The sequence below is a fragment of the Macaca nemestrina genome, chromosome 1, assembly GCF_043159975.1.
Source record: "Macaca nemestrina isolate mMacNem1 chromosome 1, mMacNem.hap1, whole genome shotgun sequence".
NCBI lineage: Eukaryota > Metazoa > Chordata > Mammalia > Primates > Cercopithecidae > Macaca > Macaca nemestrina.
The window spans coordinates 158,858,860-158,886,021 of NC_092125.1; the positions used below are offsets into that span (position 1 = coordinate 158,858,860).

Sequence of the window (27,162 nt, forward strand, 5' to 3'; positions counted from 1 at the left end):
TTGTTCTACTGCTGACCATCTAGTTATTAACATAACCAAGTCAATTTCACCTCAAACTATTGCATTTAATGCTTGCCTTGTTATACCCTGTGGGGACTTGCCAAGTCAAAGACAGCTTTCTACTTCAGAAAAGTACTTCTGTCCTCCTGACTCTCCTCAGACTGGGCATTAGTAAACTAGGACCATTTAATCCAGGGAGATTTCGATAAAGACCCCAGTGCCAACCAGGAGTCTTGCCCCCCGATGTAGTCTCCATAGTTGGTCCAATGTTCGGTGGACCACTAAAGAGCAAGGATGGACTGCCCCAACTGGATTTTGTAATTTCCTAAAACCATATATTCATTTTACTAGAGGATCACAGAAGTTAAAGACTTAAAACAAACTTTAGCAATTAAGACTGGGTACCAAGATGCAAACGCCTGGTTAAAATGGATCAAATATTCCATTTGCACATTAAACAAAAGCAATTGTTACGCTTGTGCACATGGCAGGCCAGAGGCCAAGACTGTCCCCTTTCCACTAAGGTGGTCCTCCAGTCAACCAGGTGTGGACTGCATGGTAGCTCTTTTCCAGGATTCTACAGCCTGGAGTAATAAGTCATGCCAAGCTCTCTCTGCTATATCCCAAAGTCCAGCACCCCACGGGTCAGCCCCCGAAAGCCATCCAGCCTCCATCTCCCAAGTTCATTTTGTGTCTCTCACGATAGGGAGGAAACTTAGCGTTCCTTGGAGACCTGAAAGGATGCAGTGAGCTTAAGAATTTTCAAGAGCTTATCAATCAGTCAGCCCTTGTTCATCCCTGAGTGGATGTGTGGTAGTATCATGGTGGACCTTTACTGGGCACTCTGCCGAGTAACTGGAGTGGCACTTGTACTTTAGTTCAATTGGCTCTCCCTTTCACCCTAGCATTTCATCAACCAGAAGGAAAAATAATAATAAGACATCAAAAATCGAGAGAAGCTCCTTATGGGTCTTTGAACTCTCATGTCTATTTAGACGCAATTGGAGTCCCACGAGGAATACCAGACCAATTTAAAGCTTGAAATCAAATAGCTGTAGGATTTAAGTCAATATTTTGGTAGGTGACAGTTAATAAAAATGTAGATTAGATAAACTACATCTATTACAACCAACAGCAATGAGGTTTTCATGAGTTAAAAGAAAAACTCATGTCGGCCCCGGTCCTGAGGCTACCTGACCTGACAAAACTCTTTACACTCTATGTGTCAGAAAGAGAAAAAATGGCAGTTGGAGTTTTAACTCAGACTGTGGGGCCCTGGCCAAGGCCAGTGGCCTATCACTCAAAACAACTAGACAGGGTTTCCAAAGTCTGGCCCCCAGGTCTAAGGACCCTAGCAGCAATGGCCCTTTTAGCACAAGAAGCAGATAAACTAACTCTTACACAAAACCTGAATATAAAGGCCCCCCCTGCTGTGGTAACTTTAATAAATACCAAAGGACATCACTGGTTAACAAATGCTAGATTAACCAAGTACCAAATCTTGCTATGTGAAAATCCCCAAATAACCACTGAAGTTTGCAACACCCTAAACCCCACCACTTTGCTCCCCGTATCAGAGAGCCCAGTTGAACACAACTGTGTAGAGGTGTTGGACTCAGTTTATTCTAGCAGGACTAACCTTCGAGACCATCCTTAAACATTAGTAGACTGTAAGCAGTATATGGATGGGAGCAGCTTCACCAACCCCCTGCAAAGTGATTCCGAAAAAGACGACAAGCCCTGCTCCAGTCACACCCGGAAGCTGACTGGTCCACGCACAGCCAAAGCATGAGGAAACTCATCGCGGGACTCATTTTCCTTAAAATTTGGACTTGTACAGTAAGGACTTCAACTGACCTTCCTCAGACTGAGGGCTGTTCCCAGTGTATACATGAAGTCACTGAGATAGTATAAAAGGTTGCTACGGTCCTATAATTTTACGGTTATTATAAGTCTCCTGGAACTCTAAAAAGAACTTGTTTGTATAATGTTATTCTACACAAGGTATGTAGCCCAGGAAATGACCAACCTGATGTGTGTTATTACTCATCTGAGCCTCCCATAACCACAGTTGTTAAAATAAAATTAAGAACTGAAGACTGGTAGGAGCTCATAAATGATATGACTAAAGTATTAGCCAAAACAGAAGAAAAAGTGGTGCCCAAACAAGTCACCTTAAAATTTGATGCCTGTGCTGTCATTAACAGTAAGTTAGGAAGGGGATGTGGCTCTTTTAGTTGGGAAAAAGGCTATATGACTGAAAATAAGTATATTTCACATGAATTAGGACTGTGTGGAAATGAATGTGGATCCTGGTCTTCTGTCATTTGGGCCACTTGGATAAAAAATAAAAAGGATCCAGTCCACCTTCAGAAAGAAAAAAATGGCCCTTCCTGTACTAAGGGACAATGTAACCCCTTAGAGCTAGCAATAATGAATCCCCTTGATCCTCATTGGAAAAAAGGGGAGTGTGTGACCTTAGGAATCCATGGGGTCAGACTGGATCCTCGAGTAAATATCTTGGTTTGAGGAGAAGTTTACAAATGCTCTCCTGAACCAGTGTTTCAAACTTTCTATGATGAACTAAATGTACCAGTACCAGAAATTCCAGGAAAAATAAGAAATTTGTTTTTGCAATTAGCCAAGCATGTAGCCCAGTCTCTCAATGTCACCTCATGTTATGTATGTGGAGGAATTGAATGGGAGATCAATGGCCATGGGAAGCCCGAGAATTACTACCTACAGACCCAGTTCCTGATGAATTCCCGGCTCAAAAGAATCACCCTGATAATTTCTGGGTCCTAAAAGCCTCAATTATTGGACAATACTGCATAGCTAGAGAAGGAAAATAATTCACTCACCTCGTAGGACAACTTAGTTGTCTGGGACAGAAACTGTATAATGGTACCACAAAAACAGTCACTTGGTGGAGTTCAAATCAAACAGAGAAGAATCCATTTAGCAAATTCCCAAAGTTGCAAACCATGTGGCCCCACCCGGAGTCCCACCAGGACTGGACAGCCCCCACTGGATTATACTGGATATGTGGGCATAGAGCTTATACGAAATTACGTGACCACTGGGCAGATAGTTGTGTTATTTGCACTATTAAACCATCTTTCTTCCTACTGCCCATAAAAATAGGCCAACTCCTGGGTTTCCCTGTTTATGCTTCCCACGAAAAGAGAAGCATAGCTATAGGAAATTGGAAAGATGATGAATGGCCCCCTGAGAGAATTATACAATATTATGGGCCTGCTACTTGGGCACTAGACGGCTCATGGGGATACCAGACTTCCATTTACATGATCAACCGAATAAGGTTACAAGCTGTCTTAGAAATAATCACTAATAAAACTGGCAGAGCCTTGACTATTCTGGCCTGGCAAGAAACTCAGATGAGAAATGCTATCTATCAAAATAGATTGGCTCTCAACTATTTGCTAGCAGCTGAAGGAGGGGTGTGTGGAAAATTTAACCTTACTAATTGCTGTCTACACATAGATGATCAAGGGCAAGTAGTTGAAGACATAGAGATATGACAAAACTGGCACATGTGCCCGTGGAAGTGTAGCATGGATTTGATCCTGGGGCCATGTTTGAAAAATGGTTCCCAGCGCTAGGAGGATTTAAAACTCTTATAATAGGAGTTATAATAATAATAGGAACCTGCCTACTGCCCCCTTGTTTGCTACCTGTACTTCCTCAAATGATAAAAAGCTTCATCGCTACCTTAGTTCACCAAAATACTTAAGCACAAGTGTACTATATGAATCACTATCAATCTGTCTTGCAAGAAGACATGGGTAGTGAAAATTAAAGTGAGAACTCCCACTAATAAAATGAGTGAGAGTCTCAAAATAGGGGAATAATGGAGGAGACCACCCCTCATATCGTCTTATGCCCGATTTCTGCCTCCAAAAAAAGAAGTAAAAATTAAAAGACAGAAATGAAATCCACAGGCAGACAGACTGGCACCACACCCTGGGCCTGGCAGTTAAAGATCGACCCCTGATCTAATCGGTTATGTTATCTATAGATTACAGACATTGTATAGAAATGCACTATGAAAATCCCTACCTTGTTTTGTTCCAATCTAATCACTAGTGTATGCAGCCCCCAGTCATGTACCCCCTGCTTGCTCAATCAATCATGACCCTCTCACATGCACCCCCTTAGAGTTGTGAGCCCTTAAAAGGGACAGGAATTGCTCACTTGGGGAGCTTGGTTCTTGAGACAGGAGTCTTGCCGATGCCCCTGGTCGAATAAACCCCTTCCTTCTTTAACTCAGTGTCTGAGGAGTTTTGTCTGTGGCTTGTCCTGCTACAACACAGCCAGTGGTTTTTACTCTAAGCAATATCACTCCCAAGCAGCTTTATCCTCAGGGGATATGTCCCCAGACCCCCTAATGGATGCCTGAAATCTCAGAAGAATGAATTTCTTTTTCCTTCTTCACAATTTCACTGACACAGACTCATTCTTTCCATAGATCTTAGCAACCTCAGCATATGTTGTTTTTTCTTTCCTTAAGAACTTTCACCTTTTCACTTCAAAGAAGCACTTTATGACTTACTGTTGTCAGATCCAAATAGCCAGCATCATTACTCTCATACTTCGGGGTCATTATTAAGTAAAATAAGAGTTACTTGAACACAAGCACTGTGATACCACCACAGTGGATCTGATAACCCAGAGGGCTATCAAGTAGCTAAAGGGCAGCAAGAGTATATAGTGGAATATTCCGGACAAAGGGATGATTCACCTCCCATTCCGGAAGGAGCTGGTTGGCTCAACATTTTATCACACTACTCAGAACAGCATGCAATTTAAAACTTACTAATTGTTTATTTCTGGAATTTTCATTTAATATTTTCAGACTGCTGTTGACTGGGGTAACGAACCTGCAAATAAGGAGGTATGGCTTGTACAGCTGCTTCTTGATTTACGATGGGGTTACATCCCAATAAATGCGTCATAATAAGTCAAAATGCATTTACTACCTCTGTAAGCCTATCACAAAGTTAAAAATCATAAGTCTAACCATCCTAAATTATATACAATCTTACTTATCTGCCTAAAACTACCAGAAGGGTAATAAGAGTTGTAATAATGGAGGGGCTCACTAGGAGGCAGTGAACTCCTTAACCCTGGTGATGTTCAAGCATGTAGTAACAATGTCAGAGCTGTTGATGAGCGGATTCCAGCATTCAATACCTTGGCAGGCTACAAAGTCTTTAAATTCCCTTAGTATTCATAAAATAAAATCAATTTTCTAACCTTTGCCACACAAGATAGTTCCCAGGTCAGCAGTTTCAACATCATTTGGGCACTTGTTAGAAACGCACAGGATCAGGCCCTACCCTACACCTGAAGAATCATAATCTGTATTTTAAAAGATCCTCAGCTGATTAATTGCCACATTAAACTTTTAGAAGCACTAATCTAATCCCCTAAATTACACATATAAAGAAACAGACCACCCTGCGGAGGAACAAACACAGACATGCTGGATCCGGTCGTCACTGGGTAGGCACAGGGCTCCTAAAGTTTCGCACTAGAAGGCAGGCGATGGACGGGAGCAAAAGGGCCCTCACCCCGTCAAGGAGTAGGATGCGGCCAGCGCAGGAGCTAGTGGTGAAAAACTGATCTCGCGTGTTCAGAAACTGCACAAGCTCTACCACATCCTTGTCCACACTGCCCTTCCGGCTGAGGTCCGCTTTGCTCAAACACTGCGCCTTCCATTTCCTGAACTCCGCGCTGCGATCCATGTGTGAGGGACTCAGGGTCCGCGCTCTGCTCCTTCACGGTTGCCTAGTCCCTCCCCGGGGGCGGCCATATTGAAGCGAGCGGTGGCCGAAAAGGTCCAAACTTCCTCTGCGTTCTTAATTTGGGAAATTCTAGTGCCTTCGCCTGGGGTTGGGGAGAGGCGCACAGCGTGGGCGGAGCCTGCAAAAGTTGGAGAACGTGTAGCAGGCCTCATCCTGTGCAATCTCAAGAGGCCCACGCAGATTTAAATTCCCACTCTAGATTCTGGTAAGTGGTTTTAAAAACTCTCCTTAGTTGTTCAGACAGCGAATCTCCCCACTGCTCGTCCAAGTGCAAAAGAGGTTGATTTTGGCTGCACTCCTTTCCTGCCCTCTGTCCTCTCAGAGAGTTAGTGCGTAAAGACCTCCCGACCAAAGCCATTCCCCTCCAGGGGCTGCAAGTTCCCATCCATAAATCACGTAGGGAGTTTTGCGCTCTGGTCCTGCGTTTAGTGTCTGAGTTTAGGCTACCACACCATGAGGCGTTCGTTGGAACTACCCCTGCCCAGCCTCCGCCCCCCGCACTCCCCGACCCCCAGTCCCACGCTGCATCCCCCACGCCAGTCACCCGCTTGATTTTCCCTGCAGCCAGTGCCTGGGTTTGGGGATTCCTGCAGCAACGCGCAGCGGTCTGTCCGGGGCCCCTTCCCACAGCCTAGCTGTAGGGGATTTCTCCTAGGTAGGGCCCCTTCCCACAGCCCAGCTGTAGGGGATTTCTTCTCCTAAGTAGGGCGCCTTCCCACAGCCCAGCTGTAGGGGATTTGATTGCTTCTAGGTAGGACCCCTTCCCACAGCCTAGCTGTGGGAAATTTTTTTCTCCTTGATTCCCACAATTACAGGTTTCCCGGAGCTTGCCGCCTGGTCTTCCTTGAGCTTTGTCATCAGGATTGCAGTCTTACTTTGAGAGAAATGTATGTTTTTATTTACCCTGTGACGCCCCCCACTTAAAATAATCTTCAAAAGAAAATTACGAAACACCCTGTTAACACATCGTTGGATGTTCATACTGAGTTTCTAGAGGAGACTCAGTGACCAGGGAAGGTGTGTCAATGATTAAACCTAAAGGCTAAAGTTTGGAATGCTTGTCCGTAGCTAATGGAAATTGCTGTGTGAGTCCCACTGAAGCCACTGTGATTACGTGTCTGGTTAGCGCAGCGAGTTCAGCAGCAAATCTCTCCGAGCTCTACTCCCCCAACATTAGGAAACAGACTGCCCCGTTCCATACCATCAGGGAACCTGGAGGAGTCCGGAATTATCTATTAAACTCCTCCCTTCTTCATACCCCGTCCTGTCACAAGTGAACAGAAGTGGCCTGATAAGATCACACAGCCAGGAAGAGACTTTCTCTGACCACTTGTAATTCTTGACTTTTTTACCTTCTGGATTAATAATAAACCATATGCTTACATGAGTCATTTTTTATTAGCAACAGAACATTTTGTAATGATTGATTTTTTTTCTAAGTTTTCAGTTTTTTAAATTCTTGCCAGAATTCTTATTTAATTTTACTTTTGCTCTTGTCTCATCATGTTCCTTTGTCCTGGCTTTGTGAATTGATCTGTTCTTCCTATGTTAAAATATAATCCTAATATTTTCCCAATTCCTTTAATTTTCATTTAAATCAAATGGATACAAGCATGGCCAGGAAAAAGATCACTGTTGGAGGAGGGATTTTAGATTTCCTATTTCCTAGATTTGTAAGGCATATTGGCAACCTTTCAGAGGTAAAATAAAACCAAAAATTAAACCAAGGGACTCCAATTTTTAAAAGTTTATATTTGATAAACAGGAAGGCCTGTTTGAAGTATAGTTCAATTAAAACCACAAGCAATGGAAAGGTCTGTCCTGTCCACAAGGATCCGATGCTAGGGAGTAATTTTTTTTACACATTTTAAAAAATAGAATCATGTCCTTTGTATTTCTGCTGCATTCCCTGACTTAGTGGGTATTTGATAAATTTCAAACTCTAAGCAGATGCCTTAGTCATAAAATATGTGATTCTCCCCGCAGGTTAGTTTGATTTCACATTTTCTAGCTCAATCTTCCTCACTATCACTATTGTAAAGTTTCTTTCTTTCCTTCCTTCCTTCCTTCCTTCCTTCCTTCCTTCCTTCCTTCCTTCCTTCTTTTCTTTCTTCCTTCCTTCCTTCCTTCTTTCCTTCTTTTCTTCCTTCCTTCCTTCCTTCCTTCCTTCCTTCCTTCCTTCCTTCCTTCCTTCCTTCCTTCCTTCCTTCCTTCCTTCCTTCCTTCCTTCCTTCCTTCCTTCCTTCCTTCCTTTCTTCCTTCCTTTCTTCCTTTCTTCCTTTCTTTCTTTCTTGGCGGAGTCTCGCTCAGTCGCCCACGCTGGAGTGCAGTGGCGCGATCTCGGCTCACTGCAAGCTCCGCCTCCCGGGTTCACGCCGTTGTCCTGCCTCAGCCTCCCAAGTAGCTGGGACTACCGGCCCCCGCCGCCTAGCCCGGCTAATTTTTTGCGTTTTTAGTAGAGACGGGGTTTCACTGTGTTAGCCAGGATGGTCTCGATCTCCTGACCTCGTGATCCGCCCGCCTCGGCCTCCCAAAGTGCTGGGATTACAGGCATGAGCCACCGCGCCCGGCTGTAAAGTTTATTTCTATGAAGTAAAGGGTCTTATATGCCAGCATCTCAAAGGGTGAGATGAAAAGGATTGTAAACTTAAAAAAAAAAAAAAATCAGCTAACACCATTTAATTATAGGACTTGGGTTCTAGCTTTGCTTCTGTGTGACCCTGGCCAAGTCTCTTAACCTCTTGTGATGTTTTCTCATCCATAAAATGGATGGCGATTTTATTTTTACTTCTGCATAAAATAATAGTTTAAATAACTTCTCTACTTGTTGTGAAAATAGTTATGTCAGTGAAAGTGAGAGACTTATGCTTTTTAGAAGAAATCCAGTATTACAGGAGTTTAAGTATTATCCTATTTGCTATCAGTATGCCACGTTATTTTATTAATTGTATAATCTCTTTTGACAGGCTTCATCATTATGAAGCATATGATGATCCCGTGGATAGATGAGTTCAAAGGCAATGAGTGCAGGTTGGAGCCTGATCAATCAGAATGCTAAAGGCTCAGTGGGAAATAAGATCAGCTGAAGCAAAGTAGGAGATAGTGTGGTCAGGCCATGCCCCATCACTTTCAAGCCCACTAGTGTAATGTGGTAGTTTAGTACTGGGCAAAGCAGATGAGTCCTCTTTCTTTATTCCTTTCTCTCACTTAGCCAATGCCAAAATGTGTGTGTTTGGTGGGTGGGCGGGGGGGGGGCGGTGTGGGGGGGGAGATACAGCTCCTGTTTCAGAGTAATTTTACTTTTATTATTACAACAGTTTTTTTTATGGTAATTGTGAGATGTGAGTGAAAGACATAGGTAGGAAGTAGGTAGATATGGAAAATGGAAAAAGAGCAAGCATCTCATAGGGTATGTGTGTAGGTGTGTGAGAGAGAGAGAGCACCCAGCTTACAGAAGCTAGGGGCAGGGGGGGGCATATTCTCCTTGCTCTTTGTGTTCTCTGAGTTTAACACACTGCTTCATGCACAGTTAAGGTTCAGAAAAATACACATTGGGTAACAACCAATGTTTGGTATTAATGTTTTGTTTAAGTCATCTTCACCGAATTCTTTGAGAATAAGAGCTTGTTTTGACAACCAGAGTCGTGTAAATATCATTATATTAAATTAAAGATAATTACAGAACTATAGAATATATTTTTTTCATAACATTTTAGTGACTTCTGTAGTCTGCTTTTTTTTTTTTTTTTTTTTTTTTTTTTGGGACTGGGTCTCAAACTGTCATCCAGGCTGGAATGGTGCAGTGCCACGATCACAGCTCACTGCTTCACTGCAGCCTTGACCTCCTGGGCTCAAGCGATCCTCCCAGCTCAGCCTCCTGAGTAGCTGGGACCACCCGTGCTTGTCACCACATCTAGCTAATTTTTTTTTTTTTTGTAGAGATGCCATTTTGCCATGTTGCCCAGGCTGGGCTGGGTCTCCTGGGCTCAGGCAATCCTTATGATTCAGAAACTGAAAAGAATAGAGGGGAAAACAATAATAATGTCTACTATATACAAGAGCATGTGTTTGCTAAGTTCTGTGCTTGGTGCTTGCCATGTCTCTAGCATATAACTCTGAGTGGGAGCCCAGATTTCAGATGAGGAAACAGCATCAAGAGGTTGACTGCCTTGCCCAAGGCCATGTGGCTGCTACATGATAGAGCTGGGACTCACACCTCGAGCTGCGTATTCCAAAACCTGCTCTTCCCATAACACCATGTTGAAAAAACAAAACAAAAGCAACCTCTGTGTTCTTATATCCACCATCTCATCTGGGCAACCTGTTTCTTTTTTATTTTCTTGACACTTTCACTTTCTTGTCTAAAGAATTCTCAGCTAGAGTGAAGACCTGAATGGAAGTAGAGTGGTGAGATTGCTGAGTAGGAGTGGGCTGTTTTTCCCAGCCCTGCCCTCTGACAGATCATCTCCCTGTCAGACACTGCCAAGCTGTTTTAAAGTGCAATCTTTATGCCGTCTGCCTGCTTCTGCCTCTTTTTTTCCCCCGAGGACCACCCTTCAGGATATGTCATTGCTAAACAACCTTTGGAAATGTCACTTTCTCCTTTGTGCTAGACACTGTGTTAAATCATTTTAAGGGTTTTAAAGGGACACAAACTTTTGATTAATTATATCAGGAACTTTCCGTCAATAACACTACCAAAATACTTCTGATTCCACCCCCTGCCCCAGCCACTGTGTGTGGAAATGTGGAATGACATTTTATAGCCAGTATGGGCTCTGTTCTGAGTAGTCCTGTATGGAGTTCTGATACAGTAAAAGTCTGAAGTCTTTCGTATCAGGTCCTGGTTTCTGCAACTCTTCTTAATGTTTAAACTTCTTGTGGTTAAAGCAGATGTTTTAGGTGATGGCAGAATCTAACACTATTTGGTTGATTTCAAGAAATTATGATAACCCACAGATATAATTATGGGGATATAGTCAAAACCTTTCATTACATCTTTACAGGTACAGAAAATTTTCTAAGATTATATAATTTTCTGTACAAATGTTCTTTGTCTTTTTATAGGTTATTTGAACTCTGAGTTTCCATTTAATTTGATATTAACAGTGATATGACAGAAAGGTTAGCTGTGCCCTTGTAATTTATAAAAGATTGCATATGGTGCACTGTTTTTAGTGTTTGACGTTTTTCCCCTTTTGTTAAAATGAATGAACTACAGAAAGCCAAGTGTTTCGACATTGATAAATCTCAAAAACTTAATGCTGAAAGGAAAAAGCAAATTGTAGAATTATTTTTCAAATCAGAATTTGCTTTTTCCTTTCAGCATTAAGTTTTTGAGATTTTTGTGTTCCCTAAACTGTATGAATTTTGAAAACATGCAAAACAATAACACATTGTTTAATATTACATACACATGTAGAAGTGATATTAAATGTTTGAGAATGATGAGTACTGAATTCATGGTTATAGTCACCTCTTGAAAGGGTGGGCCAGAAGCAGGTTTGGCTTCAATTATATCTATAATGGTTTAGGTTTTTTAAATGTTAAGATTTGTTAAAGCTGGGTAATATGGTTTGGCTGTGTCCCCACACAAATCTCATCTTCAACTGTAGCTCCCATAATTTCCACGTGTCATGGGAGGGACCTGGGGGAGGAATTCAATCATGGGGCAGGTCCTTTGCATGCTGTTCCCATGATAGTGAATACGTCTCATGAGATCTGATGGTTTTTTTGTTTTTTGTTTTTTGTATTTTTTTTTTTTTTTGACAGTCTTGCTGTGTTGCCGAGGCTGCAGTGTAGTGGCTGGAGTGTAGTGGCACGATCTCAGCTTACTGCAAGCTCCGCCTCCCAGGTTCATGCCATTCTCCTGCCTCAGTCTCCCAAGTAGCTGGGACTACAGGTGCCCACCACCACACCTGGCTAATTTTGTTTGTTTTGTATTTTTTAGTAGAGACAGGGTTTCACTGTGTTAGCCAGGATGATCTCGGAGATCTGATGATTTTATAAAGGGGAGTTCCTCTGCACATGCTGTCTTGTCTGCAGCCATGTAAGTTGTGCCTTTGCTTTTCCTTTGCCTTCTGCCATGATTTTGAGGTCTCTCCAGCCACGTGAAACTGCGAGTCCGTTAAACCTCTTTCCTTTGTAAATTGTACCCAGTCTCAGTTGTTTTTTCATAGCGGTATGAAAATGAACTAATAATAGTAAATAGGTACTATTAGAGTTCGGTACTGCTGTAAAGATACCTGAAAATGTGGAAGCGACTTTGGAACCGGGTAACAGGCAGAGGTTGAAACAGTTTGAAGGGCTCAAAAGACAGGAAGATGTGGGACAAAAGTTTGGAACTTCCTAGAGACTTGTTGAATGGCTTTGACCAAAATGCTGATAGTGATTTGGACAATAAAGTCCAGGCCAAGGTGGTCTTGGATGGAAATGAGGAACCTGTTGGTAACTGGAGCAAAGTTGACTTTTTTGTGTTTTAGCAAAGAGACTGGTGGCATTTTGCACCTGTCCTAGACATCTGTGGAGCATTGAACCTGAAAGAGATGATTTAGGGTATCTGGCAGAAGAAATTTCTAAGCAGTAAAGCATTCAAGAGGTGACTTGCGCATTGTTAAAAGCATTCAGTTTTATGTATTCACAAAGATATGATTTGGAATTGGAACTTATGTTTAAAAGGAAAGCAGAGCATAAAATTTCAGAAAATTTGCAGCCTGAAGATGCAATAGAAAAAAATCCATTTTCTGAGGGAAATTCAAGCCAGCTGCAGAAACTTGCCTAAGTAAGGAGGAGCCAAATGTTAATCATTAAGATAATGGAATGGGGAAAATGTCTCCAGGGCATGTCAGAGACCTTTGCAGCAGTCTCTCTCATCACAGGCCCAGATGCCTAGGAGTTAAAAAATGGTTTCTTGGACTGGGCCCAGGGCGCCCATGCTGTGTGCAGCCTAGGGACCTGGTGCCCTGCATCCCAGCCATGGCCTAAAGGTGCCAACATACAGATCAGGCCATTGCTTCAGAGGTGCAAGCCCGAGGCCTCTCAGGCGTTCATGTGGTGTTGGGCCTACCAGTGCACAGAATTCAAGAATTGAAGTTTGGGAAGTTCCACCTAGATTTCAGAGGTATGGAAATTCTTGAATGTCCAGCCAGAGGTATGCTGTAGGGATGGAGCCCTCATGGAGAACCTCTGCTAGGGCAGTGTGGAAGGGAAATGTGAACCGGGAGCCCCCACACAGTGTCCCTTCTGGGGCACCACCTAGTGGAGCTGTGAGAAGAGGGCCACTGTCCTCCATACCCCGGAATGGTAGATCCACTGATAGCTCACACTGTATGCCTGGAAAGGCTGCAGACACTCGATGCCAGCCCATGAAAGCAGCCAGCAGGGAGGCTTTACCCTGCAAAGCCACAGGGGCAGAGCTGAACAAGACCATGGGAACCCACCTCTTTTTTCAGAGTGATCTGGATGTGAGATGTGGAGTCAAAAGAGTTCATTTTGGAGCTTTAAGATTTGACTGCCCTTTTGGATTTCAGACTTGCATGGGACCTGTAGCTCCTTTCTTTTGGCCAATTTCTCCCATTTGGAACAGCTGTATTTACCCATTTCCTGTACCCCCATTGTATCTAGGAAGTAACTAACTTGCTTTTGATTTTACAGGCTGATAGGCAGAAGGAACTTGCCTTGTCTCTGATGAGACTTTGGACTGTGAACTTTTGAGTTTATGCTGAAATTAGTTAAGATTTTGGGAGACTATTGGGAAGGCAGGACGTGGTGGGAGGTAATTGAGTCATGGGGAAGGGAGTTCCCTTGCTGTTCTAGTGATAGTGAATAAGTCTCACTAGATCTGATGGTTTTATGAAAGGGAATTCCCCTGCACAAGCTCTCTTGTCTGCCACCATGTAAGACATGCCATTGCTTCCCCTTTGCCTTCCACCATGATTGTGACACCTCCCTAGCCATGTGGAACTGTGAGTCCATTAAACCTGTTTCCTTTATAAATTATCTAGTCGCCAGTATTTCTTCATAACAGTATGGAAATGAACCAATACACTGGCTGTCACGTAAATGTTTGAAATGTTTCATAATTTAACAAAAGGAGGGCGGTTTACCTAATGTTAATAAAACTAAACTCATAAAATTTCTAAAATCGCAACCCAAGCAAGAAAACCTAAATATAGTATCATGCTATGTCTATCCAGATGTTTTTGTTTGCATATTTGATTCCTTTGTTGAAGGCACTGAATCCCTACAGTAAGTATCATGAAGTATTTTGCTTTGTAGCTGAGGGATTTGTAAGATGAAAGGTCCTTAAACATGAAATGAGATCAGTGGTAAGCTCATGATTTAAATTGTTATTTGAAAAAATTGTTTGATCTGCTCCCTCCAGGGGGGAAAAAACATGATGATATCTTAGATACAACGTGACAATACATTAATTTTTTTCTTTCTTAGTATCTAGATCACCATGGCGACCAGACAGAAGTTGATGAGAGCTGTTAGAGTTTTTGAATTTGGTGGACCAGAAGTCCTGAAATTGCAGTCAGATATTGCAGTACCAATTCCAAAAGACCATCAGGTAGAAATAAAATTACTTTATTGAGGCCATAATTATACTGAGTGTGAGTCTCTTGCAAATAGTGTTCAAAAGAAGCAGAGTCACAATTATTTTTAAAGACATTGAATTAGGATGCAATTTACACTACATATACATATGGACATTGATAAAGTTAACATAAACCTGATAATTAGTGAAGTAGATATATGAAAAAGAATAACCTTTGGTTATAAGAAAATTTTTGATGTAGGGAATGATCTATGTAGTGCAATAATTGGATTTTTCTGAATGGACACATAAGGAGTTTTGAATAAGTTATTCTATTACAAACATTCATGATTTTTATTTTTTGCATGCTGGGAAAGCAATTTTCTTTTGCATTCATGCTTTTTCATGTGTGATTCATGAGAATTTAAGTGTATAGTTTAATCACCTCCAATGACTTTAATAATATACTTTTGATTTTAAATTATGTATTTTTATTACTGCACCCTCCATGCCTCCCAAGTCTAATTTTCTTAGCAAGCCTATGAGAGTTTTTGCAGTTTGGCTGTAACCTATCTTTACAAATTTTTTTCTCATCACTCCCTCTCCATATAGAGATATAGTGCTGTAACAACATGAGATTTTGTCCAGTTTCCTTAAGACTCCCTTTCATTCCTCTGTCTTTGCACATGCTATTTTTTTTTACCCAAACTATCCTTTTTCTCTCATTCCTAATTTCTACTTATATTTTAAACCGTAACTCAAATACCACTTCCTTTATAAAGCCTTCCCTTACTTTTATAGCAGAGGTAATCATTCTGTGTTAATTAAGGTAAAATTAGCTCCTACAATTGCTGTAACCTAAAAATTACAATGGTCCAGCCAGGGATAATTATTTCTTATACACTAAATTTAAAAGTTCTCAAATGTGGGTGGGTAGCTGTTCTCCAACAGTGACTTAGGGACTCAGCTTCTTCTTTCATGTGGCTCTGCCACCTAACCCCTGTCTTCTGGGGTCTCCATAGAAGAGGAAAAGCACAGTGTGGCTTGGCTAGGAAGTTTTAATCGGTCAGGCCTGCAAGTGTCTGCTGTCACTTTTGCTAACATTCCATTGGCTAGAACTCAGTCACTTGGCTAATCATAACCATGAGGGAGGTGAAGAAGCACCACTCTTTCTGTGTACCCAGGAAAAGGAAAAAATGGGTTTGACGAACATGCAGAGGTCTCTACCACATATCCCCTTAAATATTTCTTTCACTATTTTCCCCAAAATGTTTTTAATACAGTACATAGCCATTCTGTCATACTTATTTATGTTAGCTTGTAAAACTGGAATGTGAGGTTGTTGAAGGCAAGCACTTGTTTGGCTTTTTTCTCCCATTTTGATAGCTCCCATAATCAGCACAGTCCTAGCATAAAGTTAAATGAATGCCTATATTCTTTCTGTGAACTAAAATACATTGTCATTGCAGGTTCTAATCAAGGTCCATGCATGTGGTGTCAACCCTGTGGAGACATACATTCGCTCTGGTACTTACAGTAAAAAACCACTCTTACCCTATACTCCTGGCTCAGATGTGGCTGGGGTGATAGAAGCTGTTGGAGATAATGCATCTGCTTTCAAGGTATTGCATTTTTAATTATTTCCATTTGGCTTAATTTATTTCCTTAAAATATTTGAACATAGCTTTCAACTGCATCTTATTTAAGGCTTTAAAAGGCCCTGTTACACAATTTCTGCCACTTGGGGGACTCCTCTAGTCAAAAAAGAAATTAGATTTTATCCAGAGGCCTTATTTGTTTACTACATTGTTGTGAATAGGTGCTGGATGATTTCTGTATCTTCATGTCCCCACAGAATGAACTGTGATTTTTTTGATTTAATAGAAATAGGAAAGAAAGCACACAAGGAAGTTAGACTATTTCCCAACTCTTGATGATACACAAGCTAAAATAATTTTTAATACCTTTTATAAATTTTGCTTCGTAAGATAAGGTTAATTCTTTTGAAAAATAAGTAAAACATGAAAAAATGCAAGGTCACTATACAATTTTGGAGCTCTGACTCAGTCACTGAAAATGTTATGATCAGGATATATATATATGTGTGTGTGTGTGTGTGTATATGTATATATGCCAAAAGGCATATTCATAGTAGACTCATGTCCTATCATCTTTCTTCATAATTCCTTGACCTACTCAACTTTGGCAGCACCTTACCAAAATTAGGTTGAGACAGAAGATTACTACAGGAAGACTCGCAAATTCGTACAACCTTCCACTCCTCAGCCTGTGGCAACCTGGTTTCTGCCCCCATCACTCCACTGAAAGGACTCTTGCTAATGTCACTAATGGCCTCTGTTTTGCTGGAGTTAATGGGCCCTTTTATGTCATTATCTTTCTTGACTTCTCTGTGACATTTGACACTCTCAGCCACTTAACTTTTTCTTTAAAAAACTTTTTCTGCAGCTTCTGTGACATCATTTTCTTCTGTTCTCCTCTCCCCTTCCTTTCTGGGCCTCTGTTTTCCGGCCTCTCTTTTTCTCTGGATATTCCTCAAATCTTGGTGTTGCCTAGGGCTCTCAGTCTCTATTTAGACCTCTGCTTTCTGTATTCTTTACCTTTTTCGCAATCTCATACACTCTCTTTGTTGCCGTTATCACATGTTACATCTTTAGCATAGAATTTTCTGCTGAACTCCGGATCTGTGCTATCCAAAACGGTAGCCACTAGCCACATGTGGCAATTTAAAATTCAACTTAAATTCATATTGAAAATTCAGTTCCTGAGTCACTCTAGCAACATTTCAAATGCTTAATAGCCTTCTGTGTCCAGTGGCTGCCCTGCTGGACAGTACAGATGTGAACATTTCCATCACTGCAGAGAGTTCTGTTGGAGACACTGGACTCACATGGTCAACCTCCAGAAATCTCGTACAAAACGTGTCTAAAACTAGCTTATCTTTTCTCACTGCAGATAGTGCCTCTCTTGTGTGACTGTCCTGGTGACTTCTGGGATTTGAGGATTACTCCTCGCTTTCCCTTACTAGAACTGTTTTCTCTCTCCTTTCCATTTCCACTGCCAGTAGTTTAGTTCAGGCTATCTTACCTACTTAACTACACCCCTGACCTGGATTTCTATAATGGCTACATAACTTTCTCTTTTCCCTGGAATTCGTCCTTAATCTAGAATGAATCATTTTATAAAATTTAATTATGATTGTTATACACCTCTGTTTTTATTCTTGCATCCATGTCTTGTAGACTTCAGGAAGACTCTTAAAATTCCTTATTGTTATGAAATAAGACTGTTTCATGCTCTCTCCCATCTATTTTTCCAGTCTTACCTCCCACTCCTCTTCACAGTGTAGTTTATTCTTCAGTAATGAACTGTTTGTCCTTCCCTGCACATCCCATGCTCTCTCATCTCTGTGTTTTTGTTCATATTGGTTCTTCTAATGGACAAAATTTAATTGAAACTTAAAAACATGGATTCAAAGGATTTTACACTTTAGCTTCAGTTTCTTTTCATTTTATCTCCTGAAACGGTTACATACCACACGTTAGTCTGCTTACTCGTTGGTAATAAATGCTGCTAATTTCTTGGCATTTATTCCTGTCCTTATCATTTTGCCAACTTTGTTTCCTTCACCCATAATGACTCTTCCCCATTCTAGTTTTCAAAATCTTGTCCTGTTCTTCAAGATTTACCTCAATTATTAGCTTCTCAATGAAGCTATTCCTAATTTCCTCTACTTAGAAGTAATTTCTTTCTTTTTCTTTTACCTATCCTCAGTGGCTGATCATGTTTGCCTTGCTTTTTATAATTATTTCTATCCTTTGCTTTTCTCTCCCCCTAGAGTCTAGGATGCTTGACATTAGGGACAGTGGTATTGATGTCCCTCACATAACTTGAAATAATGCTTTCTATATAGTATATTCGCAGTAAATGTTTGAATTATATTGAAATCAATTCAACATGTTTTTTAGCTGTAAAAACAGGATTAATCTTCATCATATTTGACATTTCTAGGCAACCATATTAAGTGGTGGTACTTGTCCTTGATTCTTGGATGGCTTTTGAATCTTTTTTGTCTTTATCCTATCAGATAGCATTTCTACATTTTCAGATTTCTGTTAAAGTATACTGAGCAATCATTGCCTTAATAATTTGCCTCTTCTAAGGAATATTTACTTTTTTTTAAGAAGGAGGAGTTAAGGCAGGTGGTTATAGTGGGCAGTCCAATTTTCCCTAACGTGCGAATTCCATACTGGACCAATAATGCCTGGCTGGGGCATTACTTCCCCCTGAGTCCTGCATCTGCTTTTTAATAGTGAGGTCCAACAGACATTTGTTGAGACTTTACTGTGTATCTGGTGTCGTGTCAAGAAGAAGGCTGTCCTGGGTCATCATGCTGTCAGGGTCCTAGTATGGTTTTCTGCCTTTGGGTGTTTGCATGAGACATAGTGGCAATGCAGGGGTGAGGAAACTCATGGATGGGATTTAGAGGAGGTGTTTGGTGTGTGGAAGAAACTTCAGATTTTATTTGTTTCTTCTCCCTAGCATTTTGGGCAAAAATAACAGTTTATGTTGACTGCTATTTGCTAGCTGCTTGATCTGAGGAAATTATTGAACTTCTTTGTTCCTCAATTTCCTCATCTGTGTAGTGGGGATTGCTCTAAAATAAGAGAGAATAAACATGCCCACCTCACTGGCCGTTGTGAAGATGAAATTAGATAACACTCCAGAGACACTTAATGCAGTGCCTGACATAGCAAGCTCTTCATGGACTGAGCCATCAGCATCATCATGATGCCATTCAAGGAAGTTTATCCTTCCTTATGTTTTTTTCTGTTTTCCTTAGATTTTCTTCCCATCGGTTCCCATTATTAAATATTTTTAAATGTTCAGTATTTTAAAATGATTTATGGCTGGGCACGATAGCTCACACCTGTAATCCCAGCACTTTGGGAGGCCAAGGTGGGCAGATCACGAGGTCAGGAGTTCAAGACCAGCCTGACCAAGATGGTGAAACCCCGTCTCTACTAAAAATACAAAAATTAGCTGGGCGTGGTGGTGCGTGCCTGTAATCCCAGCTACTTGGGAGGCTGAGGCAGGAGAATTGCTTGACCCTGCGAGGCAAAGGTTGTGTGATGAGCTGAGGTCATGCCATTGTACTCCAGCCTGGGTGACAGAGCAAGACTCCAACTCAACAAAACAAAAATTATTTATATGAGACCCTAGATATAGAGAACAATAGATAAGTACTCACTTATTTCTTATTATAAAGGATTATACCTATTTTGATGTAATATTTTTAGAATACAAATGCATGTATTCATTTGTCTCTTCCCCTAGAAAGGTGACAGAGTTTTCACTAGCAGCACGATCTCTGGAGGCTATGCAGAGTACGCTCTTGCAGCAGACCACACTGTTTACAAACTACCTGAAAAACTGGACTTTAAACAAGGAGCTGCCATCGGTATCCCATATTTTACTGCCTGTCGAGCTCTGATCCACAGGTAATAACACACTTTGTCAATTTTATGGCCAATGCCAAATGAGGGCAGTGTTAACTGCCTCCCTTCTAGTTGTCTGTCCATCCATCTGTTCATTATTTTTGGTTACCATTTACTTACCATTAAACATTTATATAATGGAAACTGTGAATTTGGGAAATTGTACTAATCACTGGGGATACAAAAAAGAGCGAACACTGTGTTCAAGATGCTCATAGTCTAGTAAGGGAAATGACATTAGAATGATCATATTTATATATAATGTGGAAAGTACAGTGGTAGAAATGTACATAGGGATATATAGGCTCAGAAGGCATGTGCCTGTGGTGATGAGGTAGGGCTTCCTGGCAAGGTGTAAGACTTATTATTTTCACGGTGGCTAACGCCTGTAATCCCAGAACTTTGGGAGGCTGAGACGGGCGGATCACCAGGTCAGGAGATCAAGACCATCTTGGCTAACATGATGAAACCCCATCTCTACTAAAAATACAAAAAATTAGCCGGGCGTGGTGGCAGGTGCCTGTAGTCCCAGGTACTCAGGAGGCTGAGGCAGGAGAATGGCGTGAACCCAGGAGGCGGAGCTTGCAGTGAGCTGGGATCGCTTCACTGCATGCCAGCCTGGACGACAGAGCGAGACTCCGTCTCAAAAAAAAGGAAAAAAAAGACTTATTATTTTAACTTACTGTTTTAAAGCCATGGTTCAAGAATCTTGTTATCCATTAGAATCATCCAGGCAGCAATTTAATAGTACACTATAGGGCCCTACCCCAGACCCTCTGGTCAGTTTCCATAGCTGGTGCCTGAGAATCTATATTTTAATCCCATCTACTAAGTATTTGAAAAGCATCAGAGGGAATTCACCTGAGGAATGGTAACTAGAAGGAGAGAGGACATTCTAGACATTGGGGATAGTATGGGGAAAAACAGTGTGGTGTGTGGGAACAGCTATAGCAACTTGATTTTGCTAGAGAGGAAATTTCAAGAGAAAGAGTAGTGAAGAATAAAGTTGGAACAGAGTAATCTTTCAATAAATGTTAGCTGTCATCAAATAGATAGAATTCAGATTGTAAAAGACAGATTATAGAGCTCATCTATTGCACTTTAAAGGACTGGAAGTAATGAAATGCTTTATTCAGGAGACTACCATTGTGATATTTGTGTTTGATTGAGATCACTTATCTGCTGTGTGTAGGATGAATTTGAGGATAGGAATGGAGAGAGAGATAGGAGTATCTTATAGGAGTCTCCACTAGACAAAATCCTTATGGGTCAGAGCAAGGGTTCTGGTAGAAGAAGTAAGGAGAGAGGAAAGAATAACTATTTAGTGGGGGTAAAATCAGGGGTATTTGGTGATTATTTGCAGGTAGAGAATGAGGAAGAGCTTAAGAGTAGTCTAGCTTTCTAGCTTGGTTCATGTTTAACTGTGACAAAGAAAAGAAGGAGAAAGTTTCAAAGGGAAGCTGTATTCAGTTTTGGATTTGAAATTATGAGAGACACATCCTAATGGAGAGGTTCAGTAGCCTATTGGATAAAAAAGTCAGAAGCTTGAAGACTGGAGATAAAAATTTGGGGATAGCAGCATGTAGGTAAGAATTGACAAGAAGAAAAGTGATTGAAATCCCTCAGGGAGTGAGAACAGTGGAGTGAGAATAAAACCCTCGTGAACATCACCATTTAAGAATGTAGTCAGAGAAAAAGGATAGACTCGTAAGAGACTGAAAGGATTCCATGGCCGGCAGAATCTAGAGGTCATGGTATCCCTTAAGCATCCAGTGAATGCATGGGCTTTGAAGACAGAAAGGCCTGGGTTAATGTCTTCACATAGTGCTAGTTGTATGACCTTGGTTAAGTTACTTAAACATCTCAGGTGCAGTTTACTGGTTTGAGAAACATAGATAATAACAGCACCTACCTGCTAGGGTGTGGTAAGAATTATTTGGAGGTAATGTGTATAAAGTTCTTAGTACAGGGCTCACACAGGGTAAGTTCACAATCACTGCTGGCAGCTTTAGGAGTGGCAATTGATAGTGCTACTAAGGAGGGAGGCCAGCTGTCAAATGCAACACAGAGGTCTGTTCAGAAGCAAATAACAGTTGGGCCCAGCAATTAAGAGGTCATTGGTGACATTAGTCAGTTCCTTTTCAATAGAATGGTGGGAAGAGCTTGATTGAGTGGATTGAGGAAGGAAGAGGAAATCAATTCCTTGAGTGACGACTATTCTTTTAAAAATCGGGGAGACAAGGAAGAGAGAGTAGAAGGTTACCTGAGGAGAGTATGTGGGAAAAAGGGATTTTTTTTTTTAAGGATAGGCAAGACTTGAACATATTTACAGATCGAACAAAATCTGCGTAACGTAAGATGGAAAGGACTTAGGACATAGGTAGAGAGACTGGCTTCCAGTATGGAAAGGACAGCTTATCCGTAAAACCTAGAGGGGTAAAGATGATATAATTATGGGAAATATTTATGGGTAGGGAGGTGGAGTGTTGAAGGTACTTGTATGTCATTGCCTCACTTTTCACAATTAAGTAGGAGGCAAAAAGTGATATTTTAACAGAGCTGAAGTGGCACCAAAATGCATGGTCATGTGATTTTTTTTTTTTTTTCTGTAATACTTAGTCATTTGGATAAAGTATCAAGGAAGCTAGATTTGAACATTAATCCAGGGCTGGAATATTGGTGGCAAAATAGAATGGTGCAAAGGAAATGAGAGCACAGGGGACTGTGGGGAGAGGAGGTTGGGCAATCTACTATGGAATCCAGGCTGAGGAGGGATGGAAGGAAGGCCAGGAGCAGCAAGCGGACAGAAATGGAGCTGTTGAGAGTCAGTAATCTCTGCATAGTTGAAGAAAGATTTTGAGAGAATATGGGTTTTCAGAATTAGGATAGATTAGTGTCATAATCCCGGTTATTGGCATCTGGTACTTCTCAGGGGGAATGATTGCTGATAGTTATAGCCCTGGGAGACAGTGGCTATAAGTGGAGGAAAATTCAGGAACTGTGGTGCTTGATTTTCTGGGGAATGCTGAATCTCCTTGATTGGAGCTGGATTTGGGGTGGAAGAGAAAGGCTATGTGCCAGGTCTTAGTCTTCAGTGACTAGAAGATGGTAGGGAACAGCAGCGTGGAAGTCCAGGCTGAGTGCTGTGAGCGCCAGGGAAGATGACTGTATTAGTCGGGGTCCTCCAGAGAAGCAAATAACAGGATGTGTGTCTCTTTGTCTGCCTGTCTATCAGTCAGTCATCTATTTGTTCTATCTAACCTATCATTTATCTCTGTATAAATTCCTTAAGAGTCAGTCACTGTGTACACACACAGACACACACACACACACGCACACGTGCGCACGCACACAGATTGATTCATTTTAAAGAGTTGGCCCATGAAATTGTGGAGGACTGGTGAGTCTAAAATCTGTTGCAGTGGGCCAGCAGGCTGGAGACACAAGGAAGAGGTGCAGTTTAAATCCCTGGAAAGTTTGCTGGCTGAATTTACTCTTGCTCATCAGAGGTCAGTCTCTGAGAACAAAAGCCTTCAGCTGATAGGATGAGGCCCACCCACATTCTAGAGTATCGTCTGCTTTACTCAAAATCCAGCTATTTCAGTGTTAATCTCATTTAAAAAAACAAAACAAAGCAAAACAAACAAAAAAAAACACTTACAGAAACATCCAGAGTAATGTTGGAACAAATATCGGGTTCCTTGGCCCAGTCAAGTTGACACATAAAATTAACTGTCACAGCGACTCTGCACAAGGATTCAGGAAAGGATTTGCCTGCTTTTTCTCCCCTCACCCCAGGCCTAGAGATTTTTATGAGAATGTGTCTTTAGTGTTTGAGGGACATCTTACAAGAATTTTTGAAAAATTTCGTTGGAAGTATTTCATATCCCATAGTTTAACACTAGTGATCCTATCCCCTTATGTTTATGTTTTACTTTAACATATTGTCCTCAGTCTCTTTAGCTCCAAGAAAGAGTGTGGGAGAAAGCTTCTCTTATTGCTCATTGTTGCCATTTCTCAGTTGTTGGTGCACAGCTGGGAGCAGGACTCTGGTTACTGTGCTCTCTTTCCCAGATGGAGCATAATGTTCCATAATGTCTCTACAGTGTGGCCACCCCACATTGTTCAAGGAAGTAAGAGATCCTTCCTAAGAGTCAGATCTGGATCCCACAGCATCTGCTGGCTTGTGACATTGGCACTGTCCATCTGGAATAGTGAGGCATCCCCTCATGCCTTGCTGCATGTCCCTTCTTTTCAGTATATACTAGAAAAGTAGTCATGTGAACCAGAGGTAAAAAGAAAATGCCATTTCACCAGAGAATCTGGACATTTTAGGGGATGACATGGGAATCTTTGTGATAGGATTTATTGCATTTCCTACTCTCTGACCTTTGCTGACTCAGCTTTGCTCTCTGAAGTGAGAGTACAAGGCTGGTGCAACCTGATGTTCGGAGACATGGAGAAGAAAAAAATACTTTCTTTCCTCGGGCAAAAAAAATAGCTACTATGTTTACTTGGACATTACTCTAGACCACAGAATAAAGACTGAGCTATAATAAACCTGCTTTGAGGCCCTTTCTGTGGGGATATATGGGAATGAGAGATTCCAGATCCTCCAGGCTCAGCAGTTTCACTTCATGACCTACAAGGACTGTAGCTACTCAGAAGTAGCGCCGCATAGTGATCCCAGTGTCCAGTAGCATAGTGCCTGGAACATAAAAGACTCCCAGTAAATACTTGTTAAAGGAATAAATGAATTGAAGGCTTTGTTTATTCTGTGAAGCTTAGGGAATATTTGGGGCTGTATATCAGGTTGCATTTGCTCTTTGTGTTAGTGTTAGCCAGACTAAGGGTAGAAATTCCTTATGATGATGAAAACACCTAAGATTAATTAGCTTCAAAATATAAGATGATGTAACTTATACTTTCTTTTGCAGTGCCCGTGTGAAAGCTGGAGAAAGTGTTCTGGTTCATGGGGCGAGTGGAGGAGTAAGTATTTTTTTAGTATATTTTGAAACAAGCTTGAGTTTATTTCATTATAGTTCCTTTGGTCATTTTTAAAAGTCAGATTTATAAATATAGTCAAAGATGCTTTTTTTTTTATGTAGTAAAACTTTTTTGATTTTGGTCTTCTGAAGGTGATATTTAGTCATTAGTTTAGCATTTCTTGGTTAATAAACCCAACAGAGCACCCCTTCAAAAATATGTTAGATTTCCCACCTATAGTGGGTGTGGACTAAGATAAACTGGCCTTGTTTTTGCCTTCAAGTAGCATATAAAAATATTTATTTAGAATTTTAAACAGTTCTTTAAGGTCGATATTAATTCCATATTCCCTTAGATAAGGAAACTAAGGCTCATTAAAGCTTACCTATGTTGCCCCAGACAGCACGGTAAAGCTACACTGTGAATTCTTAGTCCTCTCTATCTCCCTTCCGCTGCTTGCCTGCTGTGCTTTGACGACATTCATGGAGTGCAGTATACAGGCCTGTCCTTAACACCACAACCCATGGCTGAAAATGCTAATGTGGGGGAATGGGGGAGGAGGACTCTCAACTTAAAATAAGCCCTTCAGTGAAATCATCCAACACACGGCTGTGAGAAACCTCTTCAAGAAACTAGCTGCCAATCTGTCTCTCAGGAGCTTAGAGTGAAAAGTTAGACCTCTCCAGTTAGAATTTAACAAGAAATCCACATGAACTCTATCAATGGATGCTTTGGAAATTTTGGAGATAAGATTTTGCATTTTAAAAATAAAAGGCCTGGGACTAGATACTTACTTTGAGGAAGCTGTTAACCCTTACAGAGCACTGTGTATTCTGGAGAGTGGATTGAAAGAAGTAACACTCGTTGTCCCCTGAATAATGATTGGTATCTTGAAAATGTGAATTTACCTTTAAAAGTAAAAGAACAGGTAGTTTCAGTCCTTTTTGTCTCTGTTTCTTAGGTAGATGAATCACGAGGTTTCACACCTAGCTTCCTACACTTCCAATAGATCAATTCTAAAGGATTTCACAGATCAGACAATTTATTAAAAAACACCAGGATTGTCTTTATGGGGCTTGAGAAAATATGACAGATACACCTTGTCCAAAACTCCCATTGTTTAACTTCACTGAAGAGGCTATTTTTGGGTTAAATTAAATTTAACCCTAAATAACGAAAGGATCTGTCAAACACATAAATTTATTTAAATTACCCTGGCTTTCAGAGAGCTAACATCGGGCTTTGTGCAGAAGGGAAAGATTTCAGTAGAAAGGGGAGAGAAGAGTTTAAAGAAAATCTCTTTATATTCCCTTTACCCTCTTGTAAAAAGCCCAGTTGCTTCACCATGATTTTTTTTTTTTTTTTTTTTTTTTTTTTTTTAAGGTAAAATCCACACTGTTCTCTGAGCTGGCTGAGTTTGTTAAATCCTCGGCTGGCAGGGATAGGCTAGTGACCTGGTGTGTGAAGCGCTTCTGATCCTCCCTGTCCTATCAGAGGGAAACAGTACTGGGTTTTGCCTTGCTTCTGTTTGTACTTTCTGTCCTCATTTAATTCAAATTCCTTGGGGATTATGTTGTGTGTTTAAAATGGTGTGGAATTTATGAACACAGCTATTATCCAGGTATGTTGGTGAGGAGTGCCCTATTTTAGTGTTAGCAAAATAAGTAGAAGAAAAATAGTTGACACATAATGGTGCATAATCTGTTGAAGGAGTATTGCTGATATAATTGTTGACAAGAATAGAATAAACAGTGCCTTTTTAAAAGAGCTATTGAGTACCCTTTTAAAGCAGTTAGAACATCAGGAGATGTAGTTACATTAGCTTTTTAAAGTATGGTTTTATTAGAGGTCTTCTATTTAAATTTGAAAATTAAAGTAGAAAATCAGTTGGGCCCACCCCATAGTGGATTGCGTTTTATCTAATTGGATGTTTCTCTCCTCCGTCAGACAGTGAGTTCTATGTATTTGTTTGTTTCAGTTAAGCAAATTCCTGCCATAACCTGGCTGAGTCCAGCCTCGTTATTCCCCTGTGCCATATAATCTTTAAGGTCCATTTCAGGCCTGGAAATCTGTTACAACTTTAATCTGTGTCTATCATTAGTTTTCATCTTAATTCTTTTCTTGCCCAACCCGGTCCTCCCTATAAATGACTGATTATGAGTAGCGGGTGATTTTGTATCATTTCTCCTTCCGCTCTGGGACATTTGGCAATGTCTGAAGACATATTTGGTTGTCACAACTTGGGGAAGGGTTTCTGGCATCTAGGGGGTAGATACTCTTCAATACATGGGAT

The 27,162-nt window shown here is 41.0% G+C and overlaps 2 protein-coding genes across 7 annotated transcripts in view; one reads left to right on the plus strand and one right to left on the minus strand.

The window, feature by feature from the left end:
* Positions 1-5,903, minus strand: part of LOC105482653 (tRNA-yW synthesizing protein 3 homolog) — a 67,036-nt gene extending 61,133 nt beyond the window's left edge. For 4 of the 5 annotated variants that reach the window (XR_987746.3, XM_011742866.3, XM_011742864.2 and 1 more), the window contains exon 1: positions 5,595-5,903. Coding sequence is in view for 4 of the 5 variants with exons in the window: in XM_011742866.3 (XP_011741168.2) it covers positions 5,595-5,768 (174 nt within the window). In the remaining variant the exon portion in view is untranslated. Of the gene's footprint in view, positions 1-5,277; positions 5,490-5,594 lie in introns of those variants that run through there. The other variant, XM_011742867.3, reaches the window with a different exon arrangement.
* A 4-nt stretch (positions 5,904-5,907) lies between these two features.
* The window catches only part of LOC105482654 (crystallin zeta), a 28,359-nt gene continuing 7,104 nt past the window's right edge, over positions 5,908-27,162 (plus strand). Inside the window, exons 1-6 of one of the 2 annotated variants that reach the window (XM_011742869.3) lie at positions 5,928-6,033; positions 6,644-6,715; positions 14,277-14,400; positions 15,837-15,989; positions 19,723-19,886; positions 24,821-24,872. In XM_011742869.3, the coding sequence (XP_011741171.2) occupies positions 14,290-14,400; positions 15,837-15,989; positions 19,723-19,886; positions 24,821-24,872 (480 nt within the window). In that variant the 5' untranslated portion in view covers positions 5,928-6,033; positions 6,644-6,715; positions 14,277-14,289. Of the gene's footprint in view, positions 6,034-6,643; positions 6,716-14,276; positions 14,401-15,836; positions 15,990-19,722; positions 19,887-24,820; positions 24,873-27,162 lie in introns of both variants that reach the window. The other variant, XM_011742868.2, reaches the window with a different exon arrangement.